The 22,455-nt window shown below is 30.8% G+C and overlaps 1 protein-coding gene across 3 annotated transcripts in view; it reads left to right on the top strand.

The window, feature by feature from the left end:
• Nucleotides 1-22,455, top strand: part of LOC124354606 (microspherule protein 1-like) — a 60,132-nt gene that overhangs the window by 847 nt on the left and 36,830 nt on the right. For 2 of the 3 annotated variants that reach the window (XM_046805203.1, XM_046805202.1), the window contains exon 2: nt 3,635-3,706. Coding sequence is in view for 1 of the 3 variants with exons in the window: in XM_046805201.1 (XP_046661157.1) it covers nt 7,548-11,900 (4,353 nt within the window). In the remaining 2 variants the exon portion in view is untranslated. Of the gene's footprint in view, nt 1-3,634; nt 3,707-7,499; nt 12,815-22,455 lie in introns of those variants that run through there. The other variant, XM_046805201.1, reaches the window with a different exon arrangement.

The following is a 22,455-nucleotide window of genomic DNA, read 5'->3' as shown; positions in this document are numbered from 1 at the left end:
ATGAAATATTACCTCAAAAACTAAAAACAATAGCCTACTATAGCAAAACTGTTTTATTAACATAATTTTTGGTAATATTTTAATAGATCCTAATACTTTTCAAGAATAACAGATTATTGGACATTTGTCATTGTTAATGCTACAAAAACATGGGACACATGATTCAATGACTGAAACTAACCTATTCTTCACTTATATAGGTATATATTCTTCGATACTTAATTAAGTATTATCTGGAGGTTACTTATTTTGGAAGAGTTTTTCTTACCGGGAACCTAAAAAACTACATTATTAGACTTTATTTGACTTACTATGAAGTGTATATGTCATGACAATAAATTCTGGTTTTCTGCCACCCAAAAGGAAGTGGTGTTGGTAAGAATTAGGCAACTCTGTCCTTATTTACTATTTGTTATTAGGCTATACAAAGTGGGTAAATATGTTATCTTGAGAGATGTTTTTCTTTATTCGCCAGATTGGACCAATCGGAAATGCTCTTTTAACTCTGTTGAAAGACCACACTTTAAACCTGTTGAATCCCACTGCCATACAGTTGGCCGAGACAAGTGTGCACACTTGGCCCATCAGTGCAGGGTTGTGGCTGCTTGCAAGCCTTTTAATTTCGTGTTTCTATGTACAATCGTTAAATTGATGTTCAATATACTGGGATTCACAGTATAATACTTGAGGTCTTCATTTTGCACTACGATTGGCGGCCTGTTTTTAGCCTAAACATTGGGCATTATAGCCTTCAGCTGTTGTTTATAAACACAAATATGGCTTGGCGTAAGCGTGAGTTATTCGAGAAAGATATCAATGAATTATTGTGTCATGAGTTTAGTGAATTATATGATTGTGACGAAGAAAGTGAAGTGGCTATTTTCGGTATTTATTTACAATAGCGTGACCATGAAAAATGGACTTTTTTTCATGGGTTGGGCATTTATAGCCAAGTATTATTATCACAGGTGCATATAAACTGGGGGGAAAGTATATTATTGTATTATATTGATGCCTTTCAGGCATTATTGCGTTAAGGATGGAAAATAACCGACAAAATTTTGTCGAACAACACATGGAGGGTTAAGGATCAGGGGCATCACGTGATCTGGGATTCGACTTGTGCAAGCTCGAGTTAATATTTTTTCTAAAAGAGCAAGCAGTGCGCAGCACTGCGCAGCGGGCAGGCATCGTTGACAGGATTAACGTACTAGTCAGCATCATTTCAGTAAAATTGCCAGAGGTACTGTCAAAAACAGAGTTTTCAGAGGATTTAAAAAAATCGTAACTCCTTTTTTTTCGTTGCCGACGAATTTTTTCTTCACTATTGTTTTCAGGAAAAATTGTAGTTTTCAGTAAAAAAAAATGAACATACCTTTCCATGGTCACGTTATTGTAAATTGATACCCTATTTTCAGTTGTGAACGATGTGATGATTTTATTTTTAACGATCTAGTTTGTGATGCAGACTTCAGGTATGACCTAGGCTATATTGATGAACTAATATATATTATAAAATGATGTATATTATATAAATACAGAAACATCAATAACATTAAAATAAATAGTGATCTAAATAAATCTAATAGGTATATGATATTCCAGGAGCAAATAATAACTGTAATTCACAATAATCATCAAGTGCCAGGAAAAACCCAGATCAGCAGGGGTACCTTTACTGTAATAACCCGGGGCTCAACAGGTTAAGATTATCTTAAACTTTGGACTACTAGTAACATATTTATGATAACGCAATCTAAACTTAGTCATATCTCGTAATAACAAATAGTAGATAGGGACAGAGTGCCCTCCTTCTTGCTGACATCGCTTAGTTTTGGGAGGCATAAAATAATAACTGATCGTCTTAAAAATGTAAATTTTACAAGTAAGTCAAATAGAGTCTGTTCTTTCTAATAATTTAATTTCCTTACATCTTTTGTAAGAAAATATTTCCCAAAGATAGTGACCTCCGGATACCATGTACCGTTAATTCAAAGAAATCTCAGCCAATAAAATTCAAACACAAATTATGTCTCTGAAAATAAGAACAAAAACGTAAGGGTGAAGTTGACCTCTCTCTCAAACATCACCATTTTGTTTAGTAGATTGATTTTATTTTTACTCTAGAAGTGGCATGAGCATACTGTATGTTCTTATAAATCCTTGATTCATCTATATGGTGATATAATATGTTGGCAACTATGGAAAGCTTGAAATGGTACTGTGATTTCATCAAGAAGACAAACAAGTTAGTCATTTTCCTAGTGTCCGGGCTGAATGGCTTTTGTTTATCTGTTCAGTTTTAGTAAACAAGGTATCTAAAATAAATAATAAATAAATCTAAAATAATATAATAAATCTAATAATATCTAAAAAATAAATTCATATTTGAAAAATTGATGAATATATCGCTTGACATCATTAAGTATGTATAAAAACCTTCCTAGTCTTTTTGTTTCAGTTTTAATAATGTTAAATGTTTGCCTAAAAATGTAGACTGTGTAAGGGTTTTTATTATTTTTCATAAATTATTTATTTGTTATCCAATCTTAATGTATCTTATATGTCCTAGTCCACAAAGTTATAATGAGCTAAAAATTCCAAAAAATCTTTTTCACAATTAATTTTTTCATATCAAATCATGTTTTTTTTTAACCGTAAAGTTTTTAATTTACAGAAACTTAGATCATTTATGTTATATCAGCAACTTTCAAGTTTCAAAGACATCACATTTACAATACTTTACTTTAGTCCACTGCACGTTTTCTTGTAGACTAAGGGTTACACATATTCCACATGTGGTCAAATAGACAAAAAATTAGGGACATTTACTAATTTTTAACTTGTTTGGGATATTTTATAAAATATTGTGCTTTTAGAGTCAAAGGGTTTTTTTCTCTCGTTTTAAAATTTATTTATGGGGAGGATAAATAGTATTTTTATCATAGTATGTTTTCTGTACAATAAATACTTAACTAATTTGTTTTTGATATTTTACAGCAATGTTTTGAACAAATACTGTTTTTAAATCAGCTTTATTCTCTCATTTTTCATTGTTGCTAATTTCCAAATAAAAGTATAGGGAAACCAAAATTTGCACTAAGTTAGTAGGATATTTTGGAATTTGTTAAAAGAATTAAACACCACTCTAGACGGTTAAAATATAGAATTTTCATGTAAACTTTTATAATTGTTTTCATTCTTCACATGGCTAATATATTTAAAATAAAAATATCTAGTTCTTTACAACTGTTTCTAAGACTGCATTTCTTGACACAAAGTCTATATGCAACAATATGCACATTATGTAGTTTTTTTACAAATTTTTGTACAAGAGGTTTGCAGCAGATAGAAAGTGGGACCACAATCTTTTTACTGGTTTAATATTGCTGTAGTTTTAGAGTAAAAAAGATATATACCATTAGTAAATTAAGTGTGATATGTAAAACTGATTATTTAAAATATATAAAGACAAATAGGTTAGCAAAAAACCAAAATAAAACACATAAAAATCACCAAGATAAAATATACTATAAAATAATCTTAATTTTCAATTAAATCAATTTAGTTTATAAATTAGAGCTTCTGTTCTGTTGATAAAGTTGACCATCTTGAATTACCAATTTTGTTTCAGGTGTTAAAGATGAAATTAAAGCGATGGGTACCTACAAAATGAGTAAATTCCACACTGGATCATTTTTACAAGGTAAGTTAAAACATATTATTTTTTTCACAGGGTAAATTTTAAAAAGTTATGAAATTGGCTTTAATAATTTTTATATGGTATAGTTTAGAATAAGTAATGCCATCATATGGCACAGATGTTCTTCTTTTAATTACCAAATAAAATATCAGAGAATGCTGGTCTCCTGGGTTGTGTAACAAATAGAATGGGGGAAAGGGATAGGTACTATCTTTGAACTTGATATTACCTGTTTAGAAATGAAGTGTCATAGAAGTCTGTAGTTCAATCCTTGTGATGTCCTGGGAACAAACAGACAAGAGGAGAAAAGTTGCCAGCACCCTGAATGTTGTGATAGTGTCCTAGCCAATTATTTTCGCTTCTTGTAAAGTTTGAATGTGTTTATAGTTCATTTGAATATTTGCATTATATCAACATTATATATATTATATATATGTTTTAAATAAGATTTATGGAGTGTTATTTATTTAATCTAAAATGTACTATAAATGGTATAAATGTAATAAAAATCATTAGTGTTACAAAGTGCTTTTCAAACAAAAACATTGATTCGAATAAAATAATCATGCTACATATTAGATACATAATTCAGTTTTATGAGTTTTTTTTTTACATTTATTATAGATGCGTTAATCTGGTTAACAGAATACCTTTAATATTTTTAAGTATGCATTGATCTTTGATGTTTGTTAAATTTACCCTACAAATAATGTAATAAATATAATGTATTGTATAGTATAATATTTAAGTACTTGTTTTACTTGTAGAAAATATTCTCTACATATTTTTTTTATTGAATGTTGTTCAAAAGTGATAAGCATCACCAAAATATGACACATAATCATATTATATTGAAAATTTGAGATAATTATTTACCTATCAAAAATTACATTCAGTAGAAATTAAGTTTTTGTAACTTCTGATTTATTAAAAAACTTTTTTGAGTGGTGCCAAAGGAGCATCTCCGATCAGTGCTTTCCTGATCTCAGATCACGGGCCAGATAGTATAACATGATCTGATGTTAGAGTTAAAGTACACAAAATATAGCTATAAAAATAAACAGAAAATCTCTTCTTAATTTTTTCTTAAAATAAAACAAGATTGTTTCATAAAGCTTACACATCTTATAAAATTTATCAACATTTTATGAAAAACAAATTAATTCCTAAATAAAAATTATTTTAATAAATTGTCAAATTTGTCGTATATTAATGGAACATGAAGAATTAACTGTCTTTACTGCAATCAAGATATCTTAAAGAAAAATTATAATTGACATTACAACTTAAGAAACTTCTCAATAATAAAAAAAATCAATGAATTTAATTATCTTTGTAATTGGGCAAAATAAAACTCTATTGACAGTTATGGAAAACTTAATGTAGAATAACTTAAAATATTAAAGACATGTTTTAAAGAAAATTAAAGTGATCTAATTCTTTTTGAAACTGAAAATTACAAGATATTGTTGAAAAGTTATCTGTCAGAAGGATGGATGGTTTATAACGAGAAACTTTGATAGAACATATTTAAAAAGTTAAAAAAAATCCCAAAGCATCTGGATTTAACCCTAGTACTACAGCCATGCTAAATCTCTTAGATGGACCCTGGTTTTTGTACTTGTTTGTAAGCATTTTTTTAAACAATTTGTAAAATAATACGAAACCTGTTTAATTTATGCATTGTAGCACATAATATTTTTATCTTAAAATATAGTTTTAAAAACAGTAACTATAATTTATAAATAATGTTTTACTGTATGTTGTTTTGTGATGATTGAGAACTGGGCACATTTTTTAAAATAGAAATTTAAGTTTTTACCTCTTTTTACAATTAAAAAAATACTTGTAGTAAAATTCCAAACAGCCAATGTGTGCTGGGTTTTTCGGTAGAAATAAAATCAATATTTCTGCTTTATGTTTTGTAACAAAACGCATAAATTACAAAACTTTTGAACAGTACGCTAAGTTTTTTTTGTATACCTTAGAGTAAGTGTAAAATAATAAAACGTTATATTGTGAAAAGAATACACTATTAGAAAATAAGAATATATATATATATATATATATATATATATAAAACAATAGTTCTAAAAATAATGTTTTGGAGCGACAAAAAAATTGTGGAAGCGCAAATTTTTAATGTAAACCGAAAACAATTTACAAATGCCTAAACCTATGCTAAATTTTTATATTTTTATTGAAAATATGTCCCACGTAGGAATAATTAAGTAATGGAAAATAAAAATAATATGAGTAAGAAATTAAATATAATATAATATATGTAATAAGATAATGTATGTTCACATATTTACGCAACAAAAAATTTTATAAAGTTTTGTTAAAGAATAAATTGTACAAATATGTTATTTATCTTTTTCTATAGCAAATTTTGTTGGGACACATCTGTGAATTAAATTATATAAAATTAATATGTGTGTTCCTATTTCAATTTGGTAATTTTGTATTTCAAAATGTCTGTTACTTTCTGGATAGCCCTCGTAGGAATTAATTTTATAATAAAATTTAATGTGTATTACTAAAATATATAATTATAATAATAAGATGAAAATTCTGATACTATCACTATATTAAATGGAAAATTATAAAGTGAAAACGAATTTGAAGAATTACAGAAAAGTTATTTATAAGTTAAATGAATCATATTGAAATAAACTGATAATAAATAAAAAATACTGATGCAATCAAAGTAGAAAAAGCTATGTAAGTTTAGCCAAAGAAAAGAATATTGTTGTAGTATAAATATGTATCTGTTAAATTCTTCTTTAGAAAAGTATATTTGACGGTTATGGTTATATCTGGTAGTGTATTGCTATAAACAAGTGCAATTAATTGTTACACTATCATGGTTCCAATTGTTGTGGAACCACGATATGCTATCAATATCTGCAACCTCGTGGTGTCGTGACCAGAAGAGCCTTTCCAGCGGCTACTATTTATTATACCGTGGATCCACCACTCGATTTCCTTTGTCCAAACCTAACCAGCTTTGGTGAGATAATTTAAACTTGTAATTTAGATATGATTTCGAATGGTTCTCTAACTATACAATTTGGGCCTAGACAATCTACATGGCTACCCGTCCTATTCCTCTGATAGCTGTACAACTCTGACACAATATCCACCCTGGCAGCTTGTCTATCGTTAGCAGGAATATGTCTACCAGAACCTGTCCTAGAGTATTCCAGCCAGTAGGAGGCTTCTATTGTTAAAATCATGACTGATTGGTCAGCATAGCTAATTCTAGTGTCTACGGCTACTGATTATGTGCCAAATTCAAACTTCACCCCAGTGGCACCCCAGGACATTAAACATATTAATGATTGCAAATATCTGTAACAGTGTATTTTCTTTATAAGAACTGTAACAGTGCAATAATATGTGCAGTTGCATATCATTAAGCTTTGTGATAATTCACTATTTTGTGACTATTGTGAACTGTGGGGCAGTAAAGTGATTTAAAATGGCTTTAGGTGGTGTATAATGTGAACTGCGATGTATTTAATATGAAGATTTAATATGTTTCTTTTATATACTTGAATAAATTTAGAAAACATTCACTTTTTTGACTAAGTTTAGTTCATTTATATAAGTTTAATATTTTATTAATTTGATATCATTGATTGATTAGGGTATTGTGTATGTACTATTATTTTGAGAACTGAGGTAGTAAATTTTGTAAATAATAATAATATGATAATATAAGCCACAAGTGCTATATATATATGTCTAAAACAATTCATCACAGCAGTAAGTAGTTTTTTTGTTTGTGCAGTGTTGCATGAAGATGACTGAAGACATTGGCTGATTCAACGACTTCAAAATGAGCGCAATCCGAGAACGCTGTTCTCTCTATGTCGTCAATCTTCCCAAGAAGCTTACCAGTCGTAGAAATCTTCAAGCACATTTTTCACAATTTGGTGATGTTAAAAATGTAAGTGTGGATAAAGAGCTTAAAACTGGCACGATTGAGTTTTCTAACCATTTTGAAGCTCAGACAGCAAAAACTCAGGGAACAAAATTTGAAGATGAATCATTGAACATTTTGTGGTCAAGATCTCCTCTAGATCCTAGAGGTATGGGTAGACAAGAACTTGCAGTTGTTGAATCTGACACATTGTGGCAAGAAGATGACAAGGAATGTTTTGGAGTGGAAACAGCTCAAACAAAAGCAAATTCAGATGATAAAAAACAATCAGCAAAAGATATGATCAAACAGCATTTGAAGTTGACTGGTGTAAAGAAAAGACTTGGTCCAAAAATTGGAGATCCAACCAAACAGGAAACATCTTCAAAATCACCAATTAAAATTTCCAAAGTTGGAAGTAAACCATTGGTTACTCTAAGAAAGAGTCTTTTGAGCCAAGGAAATAAACAGAAACTTGGGAGGAAAGATGGGGAACCTTCTCATCGGTCTGTTGTTACTAAACTGAAAAAGTCATTAGTTTCTCAAGAAGAAGTTTCAAAACCAATAACTTCATCAAATTGTGAACAAGTGGATCTGAAATTTAAGCTATCGATGTTAGATGAAAGGGATAAATTGATCAGAAAAGAAACAGTTCAGGATTCAAACATTAAAACTGCACTCATTATCAAGGGCACTTGTCCAGATATGTGTCCTGAAAGGGAAAGGATTCTGCGACAATTGAGACATGGAGTTGCTACATACGAGAGGATACCAGGAACTTATCAAATGGATGAAAATAAAGCAGTCAAGGAGTACATCAGAAGTTCAGCTGATCAGGAAGTACCACTGGCTCATGATTTACGGCCTGGACCTGTACTCTCATTAACAATGAACTACCTTATCACAAATATCATCAACAGGGTTGATAATTCTGACGAGAATAAAGCTATATGGTACAGTTTTTGTTGGAACCGACTAAGAAGTATCCGTAAGGACATAATTCTACAACAGCTTTGTGACATGGAAACTGTAGAAATCGTTGAGCAGTGTGCTCGGTTTCATATCTGTTGTTATGACCATATGTGGGGAGCCGATGTAAGTGGTTTTGATGACAAAATCAATACCCAGAACCTAATTGATTGTTTGCAGACTTTGAAACATATGTATGAAGACTTGGCAAAACACAATGTCACTTGTCCAAATGAACCAGAATTTTACTCATATCTCATCTTACTAAAACTGAAATCTGGCGATGTAATGTGGGAGTATCAACAGTATTCACTGGATGTTCAGTTTTCTTCCCATGTTCAATTTGCAATTGAAGCTTACATGGCTTTTAAAAATAACATGTACTCCAAATATTTCAGTCTTGTTAAAAAAGCTTCATACCTTACAGCTTGTTTGATGCAAAGATATTTTGATGAAGTTAGAACTCAGGCATTGAAGACCATGATGAAAGCTTACTGTCTTCCTGGAAAAAATGTTGGTTTGTCATCATCGTTTATTGTGTCAAGCTTGAAGTTTGATTCTGAGAAAAATGCTCTCAGATTTTGTGAAAAGGAAGAAGCAGACGTGAAGCCAGATTATGATGGAGGGACTCATGATGATTACATCTCGACATCATCTTTCCTCATTAGAGAGAAACGCATGCCCATTTCAAATGCAGTAGTCGGAGAAAATAATCCCTTACCAGTTTATACTCCCCATGAAGTTCATACAAGTTTTGATGAGCTAGGAAAATTGAAAACTTCATTCCAAATTACTTTGGATGAGGGTGTTGTGGATATGTCTAGTGGAAGTGTATTGTCAGATGAGGATAACATGGACGTCAATACCTGTGAAATTGATGCTGAACAAAAATCCTTCAAATTTTCCATCAGCCCAACAAAAATACCTGAAAACTTATTCAGTAAAACATTGTTGTCAGACAAAGATGAAATAGAGTTGCCACAATCAGGTGGGGTTGGAATTAAAAGTGAAGTAACACAATTTTTTAATGACAATAAAGATCTCTCTAAAACTCAGTTTAGTCCAAGCAATACCTTTAGTATGGGAGAAATTGAGCCATTTGAAGTAAAACAAGATTTTAGTCAAGAAATGATCTGTGAAGATAACGATGTTGTTATTTCTAGTACTGATGAACAAATGCTCCAAGCTGAAAATAATACTCTTAAAATGTATGAACCAGATCACCAACATCCTTTTTCAACTAATTTTTCAGTTGACATAAAACCTAATTTGTTAATTGATAACAAGGAAAACAAAGCACCATTCTTCACTAATAGCAATGATTTCCAACTACAAAAATTTGAGAATGTCAAACCATCTAAAGAATATAATTCCGTAGAAAATTTTAAATTTACTTTTACTATGAATAAAAATGAAAGAGAATATACTGATTTGCATAGAGAAGAACATTCTAAAACTTTAAACAAAACAAGTATGTATAATATAATGAAAAATGATGTCACATCTGAATTTTTAAGCCAAAGTTCAACTGATGATAAGAACAAAAGAGGAATGATGTTTGGAAGCACGCATACGAGTTTCCTTTTTCCTCAAGATGAACTGAAAGAATCAAACGAAATAACCAAGAAATATGCTCCTGAAGAAGAGGACAATGAACTGGAAGATCTCGAGGCCATGAGAGAAGCTCTTCTGCTCGAAAAGAGGAAAAAAGAGCAGTTTGAAGAAGAAAAAAGACAAATGGAAGAAATGGAAAGAGTAGAATTGGAGAAACAAAGAAGAAAAATAGAAGAGCAAAATGTGTTAAAAGCTTTGAGAAAAGATGTTAGTCAAAGATTAAAAGCTATTAATGTTCGTAAGTATGCACGCCAGTGGAAGAAAAAGGTGGAAAAACTCAAAAGAACAAGACAGGATTTCCCAATGTTGATTCAACTGTCTGTAAGTGACCATTTGTCATTGTGGGGTACAGTCAATTCCATTCCAACACAGAGTGTTTTCCAAAGAGCCAGAGATAAAATAAATCTAAAAAAAATTAGTTCACATGTGCTACGATATGGAATAACAGAATCTTATAAATTCATTGGATATGATTTAGCAGAAATGTTGGCAAAGTCTGCAGTTCGAAAAATGAAAAAGGGTGTTAAAAATCCAGTTTATTGGAAACTGGTATTTTCTTTACCTTGGACTAATAGTAAATCTTGCTCAGAGTTGTGTGTGTTTAACAAGTTGATGGGGAAGTGGTGTAGGCAAGCTTTCTACAAGAGAAAAGATGCTTGTTTGGGTTCTGTAGAATGCTTTATGACATCATTGGCAGTTCCAGTTAACATCTGCGTACGTTTATCTGACAATGGTGAAACATCTCAAGGTTTATTAGAAGCTTCAGATGCATCAATATTTGTGATTGTGAATGAAGCAGAATCAAAAGAAATGTGCCTTAATAGGTTAAGAGACCTAGTAGGATCTTATGTGAAGAGTGATGGTTTTTCTATTGTAATAATGAATATTGGTGGAAACAAGTTGGATCAAGTTTTAGAAATTCAGCTGGAAGAGTTTCGAAAACAAAATTTTATTGATAGTTGGAAAATTGCATATTGGTCAAGTCCTGATTCTATAATGGATAATCTGAATTTTTTGACACAAGAAATAAATGTAGCTCCTAATATAAAGGCAAGTACTTTGGAATTGTTAGTGAAGCAAGTTAGTGATGATTTTTTTGATGCTTTAAGTTCCAGCCAGCACATTTGCCAAGGGTTGGTGAATGCTATGAAGAGACCAAACTTTATTTTGGATCTCTATAATACTTGCCTGACAAAACTAGAAAATTTGTTGGTGAGCAACAAGCTTGCAAAGTATTTCAATTTTCCCGAAGAGTTTAAGAGTTATGTTCCACTACACGAGTCTGGAGGTCCTGAGTTGATGTGTGGAAAGACGTTTGATGGCTTTTACAAGATGCAGATATCAAAGAAGTTAAATGTTCTAAAACTGCCATTGCTCCACAGCTGGCCACCAAGTTCCTGCAGTGACTTGGTGGAGATGTTAAAGTCATGTTGCTGTAAAGTACATGATATGGAAGTTTTCGTTCAGATTTTCAGGATGATAGATCTGAAAGATGACTCAAGTCTTCTTCAACACATGGAGCAAGTTCAGTGGCTGGAAATTGTGGAAATATGGGCACAGTGCAGTATCAGACATTCGTTTTTTCATGATGAGGATAAACAATTTTTTGTGATGTTCGACAGAAATGATATAGAAAAGGTAATCAAAACCCGATGGTGGATCAAACAAACTCCTGAAGACTTTTAAGTTAAGAAATATTTATGTCCAGTATGATTTATTTTGAGTAATTGTGTTATTATTCTACATTTGAAAGATTTAGAAAAACAGTTTTGATACTATTAAGATAAATTTAATTTCATGGGTGCAGTGTATTACTACTAAATTCACACTACTGAATTAAAAATTGGTGTATCACACATCAGTTAAAATTTTATTTTTAATATTGAATTGTAAAATTGATATGTGTTATTAATAATTTAGGTAAACAATACAAATTTAAATAAAAAGTATAACGTTTTGTTTTATTATGCAGGAATAGTTGTAAAATCCATACTTTATTATTACACTCTAATTTTAAAATTAATTGGTAAATTTTGTTGTTTGAGGCATTTTAAATCTTATTTCAATGTAAACAAAACTTTTTATTAAATGTTTGTGCTTGATCGTAGGAACTAGATTGTTACTAAGTTCACTCTATTTAATAGTGAGATGTAAATGTATGCATTGATAATGAAACTACACCTGTAAAAAAACTGCTGTTTAATTTCTAGTATATTCTTTTTTATTTTTTTTATCTATTTTTGACTATTGTTTATTATAGAATAAAACTGATCTTACTTTTAATTTTGTACTTCTTTCACCAATTTGAATAACTCAGAAATAAAAGTACTTGGTATAAAATAATTACTTGTTTGAATTTAAAGTTGAATAAAACTTTACCATTTTACAATTTTTTTTAGTTTCCATTGTAAGGTATGATGGAGGTTAATATTGATGTTTATATTAACATCACTATTTTATGACTAGTGTATAGCCAGTTAGTTTATTTGAGGATTTTGTCAATAGACAAACATAAAAATGACAGTATTTGTGTATTTTTTACTCAAATTGACTATATATTTGTAAAATATGATTGTAAGTTTGTTAAGAATATCTAAAAATAATTAAAATGTTAAATTTATGTTTTGCATTTCCTGAGAAAATAAAATATGTTTTAATTTTTGTGTGTTAATATTTCTCCCAAAAATAGAAAATATGGTATTCTTAAGGTAAGCCTGAATAATTGTAAAATTAAAGAATGATAATATTTACATTGAAGTACAGGACAAGAAACATCACATTGAATCAATGTACTTATAGTCATACCTTATCACATCATCAATTCAAAATAAGGGATGGGTCGATTCCAATACCCTAGGTCTCGATACCACGGTTCTTGTCACTTGATTCCAATAACAAGTATTTTATTAGAAAATAATAAAATAAAATCAACAGAAGTACTTGAAATACGTTTAGAAAGTCACAATTGCAATTATCACAACTAGTAACGTGTCAAAGCTGAATCTTGAAGTTCACTGATTCTTCTAATATGTCTTTTCGCTGACAGCTGATACGCATTACGCAAATTACCAAACACTAAAAAGTTTTATTATCATACTTAGTGTTTAAAAAAATGTAAAAAATTAAATAATTGCTGTACTGAAACAAATAGTAATTGATCCCAGTTCATATTTTAGACTATTTATTTTATGACAGCTATTGTAGGCGGTCATTGGATGGTCCATATTCACAGTGGATAGTATGGGATTCTCCACCATGTAAACTACAGTTTTCAAAGATCTGTTTACTAGAAATGACTATCAGAATAATCTAAATAAGTGTTTTCAAAGTATATAGTTATACTGCTACTTTTTATCACCTAGAGCTATTATATACACTAGGTGTTGTATCTGTAGTGGTAATCAATTAGTTGTTAACTCCATTATTGATAAATATTGAAGAACTGACCTTAATTTGGTTGGGTTGATAAGAAATATTTGCGAAAGGAGTAATATTTTCTTTCAGTTTGTCACTGTGATAACTACTTTAAATCACATGTCTCTCACCGAGTAGTACAAACAATGGACAGTCACATAAGTCAATGTAACAGAGGACCAATCACAATCCTCAATTTTTTGCTTGTTTAGTGAAAAGAGATTAACATTAGGATGGGTGAGGAACGTACATATACAGGAAAATGTGTCAAAGAATTATTTAATATTCTCATCAATGAATGTGTTTTTATGAGTGTCCAAAAGGTGAAGAGGGTAATATATAGATATTACCCTTTTCACCCTCTTTCTCGTGGCTACAGAGCACAAGAACCCTTACAAGCAGAAATTTTCAGAGGATCTTGATGCAGGTACCATACAAAAAGTGTTCTAGGCACAGTACATGTTTTAAGGAATTTTATTAAACTAACTAGTGAAATATACAACAACTAGAGAGGTGTTGAATCTTTTTGGTTTCAGTTGGCAGTGTTATTGCATGATCTCAGACAGTATAGAGCAGTAGTATAAAAATATTAACACCTTGAGGTTGGCTGTCGACTGAACTTTTATTTGAGTGAAATTAATACTACTTTAATCTTTACTTATATCAAAAAAGGTACTGAAAATTTAAAAAAAGGGGAGGTGAGGAAAATTACCACACCCAAATGACCTGTAAAGTGAATAAAACATGTCCCTAATGGTATTGTAGTGCTATTTTACCTTTGTCCATGCAATTTGGGTCTGTTGTTTATGTGTGTAAAATAAATATTACTTTTTATCTGTATGTATGTTGGAGTGAAGAATTTAGAGGAAGTGGCTTACCACATTTCAAAATCATAGAAATGTGGACAAACTTAATTAACAAACTGACAGTTTATGGTACAAAACAGGAGTATGCCACACCTTGTGTTGTGTAACAGGCTTCGCTAAAGTTACATGTAAAATTTCAAGTCTATAACTCATTTCATTCTTGAGATGTCCTGTGTACAGACAGAAAAGAAATTTTACAGCCCCCAGGCATACAGAAGAGAAAATCGGCCGGTCTATTGAGTGGTATACTTCATTGATGGTCAGTCAAATTCCGTGGATAAACTTACCTTCATTGAACTCATTGTTGTCTACCGCCATGTAATCTATTAAAATTTTTAATCTACCGCCACAGGTTCCCGTTCCATCAAGGAAAGCTATCCTCCTTTGGGTGAATACCTTTAAAGCCACTTCTAGCACGACAAAGAAAAGAGATGGTAGTGAAAAAAACAATCTAGACCTCAGAGAACATTGATCGTGTGGATAAAGCTTTTGGATGAAGTCTGTGAAAATCTGCGAGTCGGCACAGCTGGAATTTGGTCTCAGCAATCGATTAGTGAGACGGACTTTCATGGATGACCTACACTATTATCCATACAAAATACAGATAGCCCATGTGTATCTCAGACTCCGACAATGTGCAGTGTGTACAAAACCAAGGACACCCCCTTACTGTCACTATATTAAAAAAATAATTGTTCTTATTAACATTAATTTCCACTCATGTAATTAAGATTCATGTTAAAACCATTATCCTTTTTTTGTAAATAAATTATTGGTGGTTCAAAAATCGTGCCATTTCACTGCCTGACTCTGTACTTGTTGATGTAGCTAACATTATTTATGAATTTTGGCCAACAAAACATGGTTATTGTTTTGAAGAAACTCTCCTGTGCAATATTTGTTCAAAAAAAGCTTTGGTGCAACATTTATCTTATTCAGAATAAATTTGAAACGATTTTGAAATGTTTATTACTACAATAACATTTATAACTCACCAGTTACTAAAACATTTTCTGCTTTGCCAGTAAAAAAGGCCATCTATGTAGACACAAAACTTCGTATTTTCGTTTTATTTACCATATAGAGCCCGTTTTTTCTGAAAAAAATTGTATGTAGTACATGGTACTTGAACGCATTTGTATATTTAAAACACAATTTTTAAAACGTCATGTACTTGAAAATGGCCAAGAACTTTAAAGTGATATAGTGAGCATATGTAGGGTTAGAGAACTAAGTAGAGACAAGGTAAAGAGGAATTCATGGTTGTATTGGTTGGTACCAACAACCTCAGTAACAAATCTCTTGACCTGATTTTTAACTAACCAAAACTGTTATATAAAAAAATTAACCAGAGTTATCTTTCCAGTAATTCCTTTATGTTATGGCAGTCCTTAGATAAATAAATACATCATTGAGAGCAACAAGAACATTAATACATTTTTAGTTGTGAAAAAATTAGTATTGTGCAATTGGCTGTTTCAATTGTTTGTGCATTGGGAAATGTTATGTAATTTATTTTTCTGAGGGAAAGAGACGATTTCCTGCTCTTAATCCTAAAAGAACCTTTGCACTTCCCTAACTTATATTTGTATCCTCAAAATCTAAGACTTTTACAGTAGCCGATCAGATTTGAGGGCTCCCGTTCTCTGATGTCCTTGGGGCTAAGGAGATATGCCCCTAGGAATCTTTTCAGAATTTTAGATATGGCAGGGACAGTTTTGCCAAATATGCTCCGCTGATTCCTCCATATTATTATATAATTAATTACCAATTTAATTAACTTCAGCTCTATGTTTCTATCGCAGGGTCGATTTGGTAAATTGTTAGCATCAATGAATATACGCACAAATTTACTTACAAGACTTGAAGTTTGTTTAAATTTCACTTCTTTTTACATTAATATATTAATTATTTGTAAACAATAATACGTGATTTGCAAGGAATGCAGACTCGTTGCCACAATCACGAAAACCATGGGACTATGGATATAAACAGCCCTTACTAAAATTCCCTTGTGTATTAATAAGTTTAAACATGATATCCCGGTAAATACTTTCTAATAATTTAAATTGAACTTTGCTGATCTAAAGTAGTTTATAATTATTTTATATACATTGGTTGATTATATATAGGACAATGTTGTTCGTACATTTTAACTGCCGTTTTTCTGTCCCTACACTTGATTAAAACATTGTAAGTGTTACATAATAAAACAATTCACGTTTTATTTTATTTACCTACCTTTTATTTCTCTTAAGTTGAAACATCGCAAAGCAATACTGGACTGATTGTAAATTTTATCACACTAAATACGGACTATATTTTAATTACAATACTATTACACATTCTTTTTTTTATTAAACTGAGCGGAAAATTCTATTCAATGTTATCAAATAAAATTTATAAATGTGTGAAGAGTAAAAGAAACAATTTAATTTTAAATTGAATGTAAATGTTATTAAAGATGAATAACACATATTTATTGGATATAGAAAAATATAACTTTAAAAAGCAATTATTACAAACAAAAGTCAGTAATTTTCCAGATCGGTTAAATGTAGCAGAAGTAATTCCTCTTTATATAAAGGGTGATATTACCATCCACCCCACCTGTACACCAATTTCCCAATTACCTGGTTTTTAAAAACCATTTGACTGAGTAATTTTATTCAGCAATCATCTCCTAGATGAGCAATATAGTTTTCAGATGGGAAAATCTATAATAACATTTGGTATTGATGTGTTTCTGTAATCGATGCTATTGATTAAGGAAAAAAAAATAGTGGGTGTATTTTTATACCCCACCAAAGCACTTAGTGGTTTTCATATAGGTAGCTTTTAAACAGCTTAAGGACTCTTGGAATGTAAAACAAGAAGTTTAGTTGGTTTTGCTCTTATTTAGGAAATATAAGACATTTTGTGTAGAGTACATAACAGAGCACAGTTATAGTATATATATATATTGAAAGTTATAGCTCTTGGCTACAGACAATGCTGTATGGTGTTCAACAGGGTACTGATCCCTTTTTTTCTAGAGAACTCATCAATAAGGGTAATTGTAGCATGAAATATTAAAGTATAAATGTATCTAAATATTGTATTAATTATTTATGTGAAGCATTTGCTATTTTACTGTTAGACTTTTATTTTATTTTATTTAATGTATATAGAACTCCAGATTCAGATTTTAATAATTTTATAAACCATTTAGAACACTTTAATATTAGATTTAATGGATAGACCACATGCACATTTTGCTTTTTGCAGGGATGTAAATGTTGATATTTTTAAACCAAATAGGCCTTATGTACAGTATTTTTTTTAAATATTCTTAGGTCTACTAACCTATATTATGTTAATGAGCAGCCAACCAGAAACTATTCGTGTCTTGATAATGTCTTTACAAAAGTCAAAAAGGAGCTATATTGTTGTTCTCTCATTAACCAGGTAGTCTCAGACTATGCTGGGGTCTTGGTTGAATATGACTTACATAAAGTTAGGCCAAAACAATGTACTGACATCCAATCAACATGACTTCTGTCAAGGGAACAATTGTTTAGTCTTGCTGAAAGTTAAAAAATGACACTGACTGGACTCTTTTGTATCTTGTTAGGGATGTAAATGTAGCATTTGAATTCTTTGTAAATATTGTATCTAATATTTTTAATAACAACTATCCAATAGTCAGTGTAAAAAGCAAGGACAATGCAAGATAAAGTTTTAAAAGATGGTTCACGCCTCGACTACAAAATATGAGAGCTTACTTGTTAATTTTGTATGATAAGTGGAAGAAAGGTTGTGATATAGTTTTTAAAGATAAATATGAGAGGTGTAAAAAAGATTTCTGTAAATAATTATCCAATATCAAATGCTCCGAATAAATGTAAAATAGCATGGAATATTGTAAGAAACTAATGTGGAGTTAAGAAATCAAATATTTTAAAAATATACCACTCTTGCCAGGAGAGTTAAACAGTTATTTTGTTAATGTTCCATTAAATAACAACATTATAAATTCTGTAAATGGTTTAACTCACAATGATTTTTTTTGGATAGTTTCCCTCTTCCTGATAAAGGAGATTTGAATTTTAAGTGGAACATGATTGATGGCAGTTTGGTTACATTTATTGTTAATAGGTAATAATACACCCAGTGAAGATATTTATGGGCTCTCAAATTTTGTGATAAAGCATTTAATTGATGTGATAATAGTGCCTCTTACTTACTTGATAAATTTAATCATGGTTAAAGGTTAGTTTTCAGATTGCCTGAAATCAGCTAAAGTCGCCCCAGTTTTTAAAAAAGGTAACAGAAATCTACCAGAGAATTACCGATCCATTGAAATTGTGCCTGTTTTTAGTAAAATAATTGAATATTGTTTGTTGTCTCAATTGCATAATTATTCTGTAAATAATTCATTGCTATATGACCATCAATATGGGTTTAGGCCAAAACTCTCCACTGCAATGGCTGTGGAATCTATGGTTGTGGTAATTTTAAAAGGTTTTGAAGACAAGTTAGTTATAGGTTCTAGCGTGATTGACTTAAGTTAAGCTTTTGACAATGTGTATTTTGTAGAAAACTAGAATATTATGACATTAAGAATGTGGAGTTAAGTTTCTTATAAAGTTACCTAACCAATAGAAAGCAAGTTGTCAATAATTCTCAATCTGAGTATTTAAATGTCATAGCTGGTGTCCCTCAAGGATCTGTATTGGGGCTGTTTCTTTTCTTAATTTATGTAAATGACTAGTGTAAAGATACCTTTTCTATCTGTACTATACACAGATGACACCACACTGACTAGTGCAGACGGGGATATTGCCAATGTAATGTTGCAGTTAAATACATCCCTAGAACTAGCTAAAGCTTGGTATTCTGAAAATAGCCTTCTAATAAATGGAAACACAACTGAAAATACAATATTCACCCTTAAAAACCATTGGATTCATGATAGTTTATTCAAAACTGTATAACTACTTGGCTTATATCTAGATAGAAAATTGTGCTGGAATGTACATATTGATAATCTTTGTAAAGAATTATCTAGGGTAGTTTTCCTGCTGAGAAAATTGAGGTACTGTTTTAACTTAGAAACACTTATAATGACGTACAACGGCTTATTTCATAGCCACTTGTGTTACGGAATTCATCTGTGGGGTAATTCCAGTACAGCAAAAAACGTTATTGTTTGGCAAACAAAATCATTAGAATGTTAGCTGGATTATATCACCAAGAGTCTTGCACACAACATTTTCTAGGCTTAAAATTGTGACTGGCATGTACATATATTTTCTATAACCTAATATATATAAAAGAAAATAAAGATAGATTTGAAACACAATGTACACTCCATGAGTATGATACCAGATCAAAAGATAATTTAGGAACTTCTAGTACAAGGCTAGAACTATTTAATAAGATTCCTCTTTTTGTTCGAACTTTACCTTTAAATCAAATATGCCAGAGTGGCTTAAGCAATTTTACAGTATTGAGGAGTATATGAAATGTGATATGTATGCTGTAAATAAGAAAAAAATAAGGATACTCCATAATGTATTATATTTATTTTAGATTTTAATTCCATGTCTCTGTGTGTTCTTAATGTTTAATATATTTGAGTAGATTTAAGTATTTATTATAACAGAAACATTTATTTATTATAACTAAAAAATAGTGTATATTTATACAATATCACTTGAATCAGACTGAAAAATTGTCATTTTAACAAAAAAAAAAATAAAAAAAGTTAAAAACAAAATTACTGATTAATATTTTTGTAAAAAACATAAGAGAGCGTGCCACATCCATGTGTCGAGTAACTGTTTACTGATGGTGCATACAAAATTTCAAGTTTGTAGCTAATTTCGTTTTCAAGATGTCCTTTGGGCAGACAAATCATACAGAAAATAAATTTTTACACCCCCTCAGCAGATAAAAGAGAAATTGTGACAACCTACTGAATGATAGGCTTCAATGACAACCGAATTCAATGGTTCACATCATATGGATATTCATAATCATAGTATTCATTCTTATCTATATAGAAATTAAGTTTCATGCAAAAGTTAAAATCTAAAGATGAAATCTTTCTCGAAATTTCTTTACACATCACATTTGTTCATTAACTTGGGTTTCATAGCAGTGTTTAAATAAAAGTCTACATATCAAGTCTCGAAAAGATGAGATATATGAGTAGTTAAGTTACATGTTAAAATCTCATATGTTTGCTATTTCCAGTTCACCTTCCTTTAAGTGCAGCACCTGGAATCTGATGCTATCACAGACTTGTCTCCTGAAATATGGAGTCATGCTCTTCTGAAGAGGACCAAAACAAGTCGGCGATGAAGAGATTTGGTTCAAAACAAAATCTTTACATTGTTGCATCATCAGAGATACCTAGACTACAAAATGTAGTGTAATGTAGGTGAATATGTGTTCTCATTGTCTCATCAGGTGCACAGTTGTAAATGAAGTAAAGAGTTTGTTTTGAGCTTCTTCGTCACCATCTTTTTTATCTCATCAGATGCAAATGTCTCCAGATTCCAGAAGTCAAGTCTGTGATAGCGTCATTACAGCGATTCCAGACACTGTACTGAGAGGAAGATGAGCTCTAGCTAAAAACTCAACATTCACAATGAATCAACCCTTCCCATCATAGCTATCCCATATGTTTGTTCCAGTCCTTGGAATGAGATGTGAATTTGTTTGAGTTCTCTGAGACAAATTTCAAGATTTTTTAGTATTGACATTCTTGAAACCTTTTGATATATCCTAATTCACTCACAAGCGACTTATAAAATATTAATATATAGTACTACAGCAAAATGAAGGTGGAAAATTTACATCTGCAGCAAAAAGAGAAATAAGAATAATACAAAATTTAAAACAGATATTCTAATTCAATAAAACATGTTTGTCCCAGAAATGAAAATTTTTACCGTCTTTATAAACTATAAAGATTTATAAAGTACGGTAAGCAACTTATAAGCCTATACTTAAATATAGTTTAGAATTAGTTATACTCAAATCAATTCTTAAAACTGGACATAAGTTTTTACAAATTATTTTTCAATTCAATAAAATTAGAAAAACTTACTATGTTAAATTTAAAAAACAATAGACATTTAATCTGCAGCATCGTGTCAAAACTTAATGAAGGGCATCCAACCAAAATGGGAGTGCCGATGGCCGACGGTCTGACATTCGACTTTGGGTCTGAGTTAGAGATAGCGTAGTCAAATCCTATCTGTGACTGAAGCACTTTTTATCAGTACAATCAACCTTGTACTGTATCGACTCTCCCCCTTATCCCGTTTGATAAGATCCTCGCACAGGCCAGTGGTCCATGAGGACGGACAGAATAAGGCTTAAAAGGGCTTAAAATTATTACGAATTTGCCACAGACCTGCCTTTAAATTCCCTCCATCCAAACCTTAATCAGCTTTGATCATTTAGTTTAACTAATAATTTAGGTATATTGCTGAAAGATTTCCTAACAATATATATGAGCCTAAATGACTCTTGCCACCACCGTCCTAATTTTAACCATAGCTTTACAACTTTAACACAACATTGACAATTCCGCTATTAAATTTTTACCTACATGAACTTGCACTGGAGTATTACAGTCTGTAGAATTTGTTTGCAGACACAATGAACTGGTCAGCCCAGCCGATTATTATGTCCATGGCTACCAATAACAGACAAACCTATAATGGCAATTGCCACAAATGAAGTCTCCATGTTATTTATTTGTGGAGTTCTTCAATCAGACAATTAAACCAAGAGGGAGGTTATTTTAATTGTAACAATTCAAGTTGATTAAGTTAGTTGTAAGGATTTCTTTGGTTCCTTATGCAGTAATTTTTATATAAAGATGGAATACAGATTACTTTTTAAATTAATAATTAAAACCCAGAAGAATGTGTGGTTTTAATCCAAAACTTGCTGTGAATATT

The sequence above is a fragment of the Homalodisca vitripennis genome, chromosome 2, assembly GCF_021130785.1.
Source record: "Homalodisca vitripennis isolate AUS2020 chromosome 2, UT_GWSS_2.1, whole genome shotgun sequence".
Classification (NCBI taxonomy): domain Eukaryota; kingdom Metazoa; phylum Arthropoda; class Insecta; order Hemiptera; family Cicadellidae; genus Homalodisca; species Homalodisca vitripennis.
This window is presented reverse-complemented; position numbering and strand designations above follow the sequence as displayed.